A 10,638-nucleotide genomic window follows, 5' to 3' on the forward strand; every position below is an offset into this window, starting at 1 on the left:
TTTATGAGTAACTAAGCAAACTAGGTAGGAGCGATATAGGTGACCTTTCTTTTTCTTAAGTTGCATGTACTAGCGGTAAATCCGTGCTATGCACCGCAGTTGATCAAACAAACAAATTTTGATGGAGAATCTTGGTATTTTTTTTTAATGTTCGAACAGCCAATTTTTCCCGCAGTAATTCTGAGAATTACCAATTCTCACCATATTCAATGATCAAGAAATTTGATAAAGAAACAGAATTTTCTTTCTTTCCATTTCTTACCCTTTTCCGCAATTTCCTCTCACTATATATGTAAATCAAACATGAGAGAATTTTCTCTATTATTATTTTTTTCTGAAAGGATAACAATTACCATTGATAAACATAGAGAAGCATACAAGGATCATATTCATCCCTAATCAACGGCGTCGACAGCATAACAGAAGGTAGGCTTTCCAACCAGAGACACCTACCAGCCAAGCTATGAAGCACAGAGATACCAATACGCTTTACAGAAGAACACTCACACACCTGAAAATAAAAACACCAAACCACCGTTTGACAACACCCACAAAGGGGAGGAAAGCTACCCACAAAGGGGAGAGAACACTTCGCAAGGGAGATCGAAAAAACAAGAGAAAAGAAAAACCTACGGTCTCCAACAATGTCGCCGGCAAAGGGGAAAACCCAGCCGAAGAAAAGCATCCCGTGGCTGCATAACAACTAGCAGCCCCGTTCCGCAACGCGAAATAAGAACTTATTTTTTAAGAAGGCAATTTCAAGCTCAAAAATGATAAGTTTATTGAAATCTAAAAATATGCAATATGGATCTTGTTTAAAAGATCTCATTGAGATCTTTAATACGGTGCAAAAAAATTAAAAAATTATTTTTCATTTGCATTATTTTTTAGTTTGAAAATGTGAAATAAATACTTATTTTTTAAGAAGGTGTTCTGGAACGGGCTCGCACCTTATTACCTCTCAATCATCACATACCATCACCAAAAAAAGCTCTTAACTTTCTGAAGTATTGAAGATTTAAACACAAGTTTGTTTTTTATTTTTCTTTTTGATCATCAGAAAATGCCTAAAGGGCTACAACGACCCGAAATCCGAAACCCTCTAGAACAATCCTCAACTACAGGGTAATTCATATGGAAAAAGGGATGTGATTTTGGCACTTCACTTTTAGTTTTGTTTTTTAACATGATCAACATATAAAGTGGAGTTCCAGTGGCTGAAACCGGAGTGTCAAAATCAATTTACTATGAAAAATGTGATTTAACTTTTGTGTCTGGTGCCTGGTGGTGGTGGTGCTTTACGACTTTAGCTCATAAATTAGGCAATAGAGCCAAAACACTAGGACATGTCCATTAGGAAAAATCCAGAAGCCAAAAGGCAAAAGTTGGGGAAGGGACCAATTTTGAAGGGTCACTGACCTCTTGGGTGCCAAAAGGGATCAAAGTGGAGACCCACAGAAGATACCAAAGGCACCCCCCGTGATTCAGTGATTCTGATTCTCACACTGTGCCCATGCACAACTCCCATTTTAAGCCTGTGAAGCTTCTTGTAACCTACAGTGGTCCCACTCGCGACCCGATCCCCGTCCACGTAGATTTCGTGCCGTTTGATCCTCTGGCCGAGCCCAATCGCTTCTTGGATCCTGACCACATTGAATCTCACCCCATCATCTGTTCCTTTGAATTCAATCCAGTAATCATCTTCATCTTGATCATCCCTTGGAGCCCAATATGTCCATAAATGGTCGCTGTCTAGCACATTTTCAGGTCCAAAACCTCCTCCTTTGCCTCCCCTCTGGCTGCTAGCTTTTACATACCATTTCTCAGCCAAATTGGTACCAAATATGGTGTCTATAGCAGTTGTAAACTCTCTTAATCTTTGCACATCGTCGCTGGATATGAGCCCGGTGGTGTTAGGCGGAACATTGAGTAGTAACAAGCAATTTCGTCCAACCGACTTGTAGTAGATTTCGAGAAGTTTACTTAGTTTTTTTGGTGATTCTGATTTGTGCCAGAACCACCCGGCTTGGATCGAAACGTCGCACTCTGCCGGCAGCCAATCGGTCCCCTTCGGATCACCGGTACTCAGATAACTGCGCCATTATTGACAAGTACTTTACGCTAATGAATTTGCACATTCAAATATGTACCTAATTGCACTTGTTAACATAAGAATGAATGGACCCTTTAACCAGTCTTGTTTGAGTGCAATTTCGGTCACAATTCCAAAAACATTGGTGAAAATAATTCACTTTGTGTGAGGTCTATTCTGCTAACTAATTGGTCGCAGGTTCGAATCTGGGAGATTTGATCCATTGGGAATTTTTAAATTCAGAACGAAGAAAGAGACCATGGGTTTCTTAGGGGGCTGAAGTATGAGATGCACTTTGATCATTACTGTATATTGGTTCACTCGTCACGGTTGGTTTTCTAGCTACTTTGAAAAGAATTAATCCAATCGGAAATCGGTGAGAGCTTTTTGATCCAAGTGTTCAGTTATTGGTCTAAAATTTGGAAATAAAACAAGTGTTTTTTGGAGATAAAATGAATGTCTCTCGTCGTGAAAATAAAATCTAATGATCTAATGCGAGTCCCACACAATTTGGGTAATGTTTATCCACTTTAAGTAATTAAAAAAGAAGGTAACTGAATTGGGATTTTGTTACCCATAGAATTGAACAGGGCAGATCAAGTCAGGACGTCCAAATTTTAGCTAAAATTTGGATCACAATATCAGCTGTTAGATTGTGTTTCAATGGTTCAGATCTGCGGAAGATTTATGACCATTTATGATCGGTCATAAATCTTCTGCAGATCTAGACCATTAAAAACACAATCCAACGACTTAGGGCAAAAGTCTAAACTTAAAGAAAAATCTGGACGCCCTGACTTGATCCACCCTGTAGAATTGAATATTTGGTTTTAGAAGTTGCGAATTTAAGTATGAATCTCGTGAAACAATAAAAAATCGAAAACGTTCGGGTAACTTCAAAGACAACGTGATTAAAGAAACCGAAAAGCAAACCCTAGTTGGTGAGTAATTATTTTATTTGTACAATGTCAATAAAGGAGGAAAGAAATAAACCAACATATATATGGGATTTTTTTTTATTCCCCGGGTATCAGGTACTCTTAGATCATTTTTTTTTCTCAGCGAAACTTAATGTTGGCGGAAGTTAGTGAGATTTGAATTGAACCTCATTTGAAATGCATTGGAGTATATGATACTTACCACTGGGCTACTACCCCACTTGTACATCAATTTTGGACAATGAACACTACATAAACTCGTAATTTTAACAAATATATGAAAAGGCCTCGTAACTATAAACGATATCTCTGCCCTCAATGTGCGGAAGTGGGTATGCCTAGTTTGAGAAATATGTTCGATGTATAATAAGTACGATTATACATCTAAACATGGTAATTTATGTACAATTCAGATGTCGGAGTCAATTTACTTGTTTCATGACATTGGTATTTTGATTGAACAAAGATGGAGGGAGCCCTTTAATATTCTAATGAAACCACCCAGTTCAGCAAGGATACGAAATCTTCTTAACCTTTATTATATGGAGATGGTGAAGTGGAAAAATTAAATTCAATAATTGTATGCTACCTATAATCTATCTCATCAGAAACCCAAACAAAATTATTTAAAATCTTGATGAGTTATTAAAGAACTAAAAGGAAGTTGAGAAAAAAAATCAGGAAGTACGTTGGGATTTAGTATTACTTACTCTTCAATGCTTGCATTTCCTATTGATAGTGAGGAGCGATTAATGGTGGACCAGCATGTTTTTCCGGCGAATCCTTTCTCATTTCCGACCCACCGGATGTTTGGACCCGCGTCGGAGAAGATGTTGATTGAGCTCTGCAATTCGTTCACCATTGAAAACCAGTCGCTGAAATAGTAGGACATGTTTGGCGCGTCCGCACCCTTAGCTCCGTCGAACCATATCTCTCTTACATTTCCATAGCTGTGAAAACAAAACCGGATCCATAGGATACTGAGGTGAGGTGATATATTATGAGATAATAATTTGTCTCGTAAAAAAAAAAAAAATCTTAAATAATAAGAACCTTAGCGGAACAGAGCATCAATTGTTCTGCTTTCTTTATTTCTGTTTTTCTCTGTTTTCAGAAACAGAAACCATGGAAATGCTCGAAACACTCATCATTAATTATAGTATTGTCACTATTTTTAGCAATAACATTATTTAAAATTGGAAAAAAACCCTTTTTTGTGATATATGTTGAAAGGTGAATTCTTTCCGGAAAGGGTTTGGATTGATTCCATTCCTTAAATTGGATTGGCAAATAGTTCGGTTGCCCGTTTTGACAACCAATTTTAAATAAAATAGGAAAGTGAAAATCATTACCCAAAATGAATGGTAGAACGTACGTGAATCATTTTTTCCCCTAGCAAACATTGTTAGAAAAAAACTCTACCAATGTCCGCTCAATAGTAATCTGGACATGATAATTTTCCTCGGCACGTAGCAAACATTATTAGATAAAACTCTACCAATGTCCGCTCAATAGTAATCTGGACATGATAATTTTCCTCGGCACGTATTGCCAAATGAACGACTCGGATCATCGTGACTGCAGGGTGCAATCAGGTCGATAGCAGAGATTGCTCTTTGTTACAGAAGAATTTCCGAGAGAATTATCGAGAAATGAACACAAAGAAAATCTCTCTTACTTGTTGAGTAGCTCTTGCAATTGGGCCAGGTAGAACTCATTGTACTCTTTGTCATGCCCATATCTCCGGTCATGACGGTCCCACGGCGAGAGGTACAACCCAACATCGACGCCCCGAGGCTTCGCCGCCTCTACGAGCTTTTGAATCACATCCCCGTGTCCATTTTCCCATGGGCTTCGGATCACAGAATGCTCAGTGTACTTGGAGGGCCACAAGCAAAACCCATCATGGTGCTTCGCAGTGAGGATCACCAAAGAGACCCCGGCCTCGACTGCGGTGTCAACCCATTGGGCTGCGTTGAGGCCCGTTGGGTTGAATATGGCCGGGTTCTCATTCCCCGTTCCCCGTTCGGAGTCGGTGAAGGTGTTGACTCCGAAGTGGAGGAACATTATGATCTCCCTTTGTTGCCATTTCAACTGTGAATAACTTGGGAGGGGTAGAATTGGCAATGGCGGCGTTGCGACAAATTCCGGCTTGGAAATGGAGAGTCGGATTAGTGACAGAAGGATAGTTGCAAAGAAAGAATGAGAAAGCATTCTCATTCTCTCTCTCTCTCTCTCTCTCTCTCTCTCTCTCTCTCACTATGCTTGCGAAGGAGAAAGAAGTGGGGATGAGGTGAGTCCGTGAGTAGTAAAACAAAGGATAGATGTGGTGGGTAGATTCTTTGGGTTATTTTAAGCCAGAAAGGAATATAGACGATAGGGAGATCTCTTAAGAGTTTAACCAAGCTGCTGTACATGTACATGTAGATGGTTATAAATGACCTTTTTCTATAACCAAGCTGCTTTACATGTAGAGTTTAACTAGCTGTTTTTTTTTTTTTTTGGTTCACGCAATACACATTAACGGGTTTGAGTTAGTTGTTAGGAAAAAGGAGAAGGGGAGGCCACCACATGAGTGGGATAGCTAGGCGTGGGAATCGAATCTAGGCCACGCAAATGGTCCAATTTTCTTTCTATTACCTACACTTGCTCATTTTTTTTTAAAACTTTGTGTCCCTCGAAACAGATGGTGAAGAGTTGTGTGTGTGTATATATTCCGAATCCCATAAGGGATCCCGCACGGTAGCACCGTGCGGGGCTCCCCTTTTCCGATCGAATTGCAACGATCGGAGCCGCTCAAAGTGATCAGAACGTGATTTAAAGGGTACTCTGGAGAAATCAGCAAAAAAAATGATCGGAAAGGGCTTGATCCGAACAGTTTTTTGTTAAACGGTTCAGTAAAATAATGCTCGGATTAAGCCCTTTCCGATCATTTTTTTTGCTGATTTCTCGTGAGTACTCTTAAAATCACATTCTGAACACATTGAGCTGCTTAGATCATCGCAATTCGATCGGAAAAGAGGAGTCCCGCACGGTAAAGCTGTAAGGGATCCTTTATGAGATCCGGACTGTGTATATATATCGGGGCGGTTCTGGGGATCCTTAAAAAACTCTCTAAACCCCCCAAGTTCGCGATCGAATTTTGATAATCCAAGTCACTCAATGTATTCAGAACGTGATTTTAAGGATACCCATGAGAAATCAACAAAAAAAATGACCGGGAAGAGTTTCATCTAAACAGTTTTTTATTGAACTTTATTGAACGGTTCAATAAAAAAATTGCTCAAATCAAGTCTTTCCTGGTTATTTTTTTTGCCAATTTCTCAAGAGCACCATTAAAATCACGTTTTGGACACATTGAGCAGCTCGGATCATCAAAATGTGATCGGAAACTTGAGATTAAGATTTGGAGTGTTTTTTTAGAGGTTTTTTTAAAGGTCACCGGAACCGTCCTATATATATATATATATAACAAAAACAAGATATTTAGGAGGAAAAAATAAAAGAGAATCTTTTTAATGGAGTGTTCCGTGAATAGTTTGTTTACGGAGGTAAATCGCGACTGTCTAAGAGTATTTTGAACGGTCCGAATGTTAATGAAACTTTTCTGGGAAAAAGTTTTGGAAAAGTTTCATTTAAATTCGGACCGTTCAAAGTCAAAACGGATGGCCGAGATTGCGCGGTTCCGTGAACAGCCAATTTACAGCGACTCCGTGAATAAGTCTATCTCAAAATTAAAAAGTGGCGGTGATATTCACGTGGGAAGTTGAACCAAAAAAGAGCGAGAAACGATTGTGAGAAGTCTTTTGGTTGGCGTAATGTCAGTCTGATTCTTCTTTATTGATGGGTAAGCTAGTTTGTGAATTTTTTGTAATCGACAACGTCTTTGTGTTACGTCAATCACGGGTTGGTTTCTGCCTCATCTTTCACACTCTCAGTATGTGGGAAGGCTGAAGTGCACATGCTCATCTTTGGTAGGCTTTCACTTTCAGAGAGAGAGAGAGAGAGAGAGAGAGATGATCATGAACTTGATGATGATGATCGTGAAGAGCAGCAGGCTGCTGTGCAATCCAAATGGCTTTGTCTCGAATCAGAAAATGTGATTTTCGGACCGTTTATTTTGCAGACCTTGAAGCGTAAAACAACTACAAAAAAAAAAAACCCAAGTCGATCTAGGTATCTTAGCCAACGAATCGAATTATCCTGGAAGTACATTTTTGAAATCGTACTTGACCTCCATTTATTCAACACAAAATGTGATCGTTCACTAGGTTATTTGTGTCTTATTGGTTTGATTCTTTGTGTAGGAATGTTATACTCGTTGAACTCAATAAAGTGAATAGTCCGAATCGAATTTTGAGCTCGGGACGAAGCCCATTTAGAGGGCGTTGCAGCTTGCACGCCCGGTTTCCAGTTACGGAGGACTAATCTTGGCAGACAAATAATTGGTGGGCGATTTGTAGTTTTGTACGAGAAGATGCTTTTTTCTTTTTCTTTTTTTTTCCCTTTTTGAAAATGTCAATCCATTAATCATGGAAAGCTCCAAGGCGATTACAGTTAGCTTACAATTTTCTAATAAATGACTAGTGAGTACCACCTGCCTTCCATTGATTGGGTGCTCAACGCAGTGGAAAATGGGTTGAGGTTAGGCTACGTTCCTCTAAGGGAAATAAGCAGAATGACGTATTGTCTCGTAAAACAAAAAATAAATATTCGAAAAATAAAAATCTCAACGGAACGGGAGCTAATATATTTGCAAGTACACATGAGTAGAATGGAACGAGGGTGTTCACGTGACTACCCAAGCCAAAAGCTAGTGCCACCTCTACTAAAGTGAGGGCAAAAAAGATCCATGCGAATAACCTAATAGCACGATCCCGTCCATTTTCGGGATCAGAGAGGATCCTCTTCCGATTTTTAGTACATGAGATAAAATTCAGTTGAGACTGCACAAATCATAACAAAATGTCAAAATCTGAAATGTCCAGCCCATAATGTTCTGGATGGAAGTCCAAAGTTGTTTCTTTTGTCATGCAATTCACAGCTCATACAGTATGACTCCCCAAAAAAGGCCATAACTTCGCTGGCCCCTATTATTATTCGCGGCGGATCTTGTCCATTTGGGTACCGACTATTTCAGTTCATTTGGTGCATCTGAACCGTTCAAAAGTATTTTTGGTCGGTACCAAATGGACGGGATCTGAGTCCATTATTATCATACTGTTCAGCCTTAAGAGACTAGAAAAAAAAACTGAGGAGAAGCACGATTCCACTATTTTTCAACCTAATCGACTGGTATTTTTCCTCAGCAAAAGTTAGTATTGTTAATTGTCGTTAGTGATAGTCAAATGTACAGCAGTACATAGTGTCAACCACTAGACTACCTCTTCAAGTGTCCTAGTAATAGATTGTTTCAATTAACTTTTTCGTTTAAATTATGTTGGAGATAAGTAAATGCATTACGAAATTTTTCTAAGGCTTTTCCAAAATTTTGTACGTGTTTCTATCCACTCTGAAAATTTATGTTTTCCTATTTTCATTGTGGTAATTTGAAAATAGGAAAAAAAAAGGGAATTTGAAAATAGAAATTGTGAGAGAAATGTTAAGGCCGCTACTTTTCATAGGACGCTAGAAAAAAAAAGTAATTTGATCTTTCAGAAACAATTTTAGGAAAACTAGTTCACAATACAGCTTTAAAAAAGTTCAAACATTTTTTTTAAGCTCGTTATCATTTCATATCATAAGCAAGCTAGCAAGCTACTTCTCGGCTCTTAATTGAAGCTGTGTACAAATTTCAACTTTCTGTAGATTGTCTCTCGATTAGTTCAATTAAAACTTGTTTGAGATTAGTTCGCTCGGGGCTTATTAACTTTTTTGGTCCTTAAAGTATTAACTTCGTCTCATTTTTGTTCTCAATTTAAACATTGCTGACATTTAGTTCCCAACATATTAATTTTGTACCAATCAGGTCCCCAACTCTAATGCCGTAAGCCATGTCCGTCAAAATGAGGGGTATTTTCGTCATTCTGTCCTCTATCAAGTTTCTGTCAAATGAAAAAACGAAAAAAAAAAAGAAGAGAGAAGAAAAGAGCATGTTTTCCACTTGAATTGGCCATGGTTTTTTTTTTTTTTTTCAATTTAAAAAAAGCCACGGCAGCGGCCATGGCTGGAAAAAAATAACCCCACATGCTTTTGAATCGAGCTTAAGATTATTCCACTTGAATCGAGCCAAAATCAAAACAAGTTTCAATACTCGAGAGATCCCCAAAATTTACTCTGTTCCCGCACCAGGACAAAAACAAAAACAAAATCATTTGCCAAAACTCAAATCAAAAGCATATCACCCACAGATGTGCACGAAAATAATTAGCCCATATCTAATGAGTAAAAATCCACTAATCGTAATAGTGGAAGTGATAATAATCGTAATAGTCAAATGCTTAATCACAAACCAAACTCAACTCAAATCCTCAATTCACCTTTCAAAATGGGTGAAGAACTGAAGATTGTTGCTCAACCTGTTCAGATTAGCAAAGAACGCAGCCAGTCTTATCTTTCACACGATTGCGGCCGCCTGTCCCCGACCTTCACCGCCGCTGCCGCCGCCACACCGCAATCGTCCCCGTGCGCTGCCGTCACCGGCACAACCTCAACCCTCATCTTCACTTTTTCCGAATCCTTCTCCGTCGTCGTTTCCTTCCAAAAAAACCCTCTTGTGCTTCCTCTTCGTTGTTGCTCCGCTATAGAAGGTCCCAATACTCCACCGCTTCGACGACCCCGTCGATCGTTGATCTGCTCTTCTTCCACCTCTTTTCTTTTCTTTCTTTCTTCATTTTTTTTTACATTTTTTATTTGACAGAAAATTGGCAGTGGACAAAATAACGGGAATGCCCCTTGTTTTGACGGATGGGATACACAGCGTTAGAATTGGGGACTTGATTGGTACAAAATTAATATATTAGGGACCAAATGTCAGCAATATATAGATTGAGGACGAAAATGAGATGAAGTTAATATTTTGAAAACCAAAAAGGTTAATAAGCCATTCGGCAGATAAATTAGCCAAACTTGAAGATATTCCTAAGTTTGTTAAGATCTCAAACTAATACCATCTCTATTTTGTTTTTTTACTCGTTATCCTATTTTGTTTATTTTCGTCTTTAATCATAAAAATTTGAGTTTCGATCATACTTTTTGTGTTTTTCTGATTCCTTTCGTTCAGACGAACCAATAATTAACTAAAAATTGACGCAAAATTAATAAATAAAAAATAAATTAAATGAAAGTAAAAAAAATAAGCCGACTCGCTTATTATAATCCAAACAAAGGCTCGATGGGAGGGCAATTTATTTTGAATAGTGATGTTACATACACTACATAGTTACACTACATTTTATGTGGGGCCTATTTTGGGTCTCACAAAAATTCAAAAAAATATCCATAAATTTTAAAATATTGTTTTATCGGGTCCTGTAAAAAATCAACTCCAATGGATATCGGTAAGTATTACTTCTTGATTTGTAGGGATGAAATTGTTCATCTGCGCAGTTTCTTCACTACAAATTTAGAAATGATACTTACCGATATCCGTTAAAGCTGATTTTTTAC

At 38.4% G+C, this 10,638-nt stretch overlaps 1 protein-coding gene across 1 annotated transcript; it reads right to left on the reverse strand.

The window, feature by feature from the left end:
* Window positions 1-1,010: 1,010 nt before the first annotated feature.
* Window positions 1,011-5,464, reverse strand: LOC131301417 (alpha-L-fucosidase 1-like). Its single transcript, XM_058327710.1, has 3 exons — window positions 4,709-5,464; window positions 3,741-3,980; window positions 1,011-2,093 (listed from the first exon to the last, which is right to left on the reverse strand). Exons 1-3 carry the CDS (start codon window positions 5,248-5,250, stop codon window positions 1,412-1,414), a joined length of 1,464 nt encoding a protein of 487 aa, XP_058183693.1. The 5' UTR covers window positions 5,251-5,464; the 3' UTR covers window positions 1,011-1,411.
* Between the last annotated feature and the right edge of the window lie 5,174 nt (window positions 5,465-10,638).

Source organism: Rhododendron vialii, chromosome 9a (genome assembly GCF_030253575.1).
Source record: "Rhododendron vialii isolate Sample 1 chromosome 9a, ASM3025357v1".
In the NCBI taxonomy this organism is placed as follows: domain Eukaryota; kingdom Viridiplantae; phylum Streptophyta; class Magnoliopsida; order Ericales; family Ericaceae; genus Rhododendron; species Rhododendron vialii.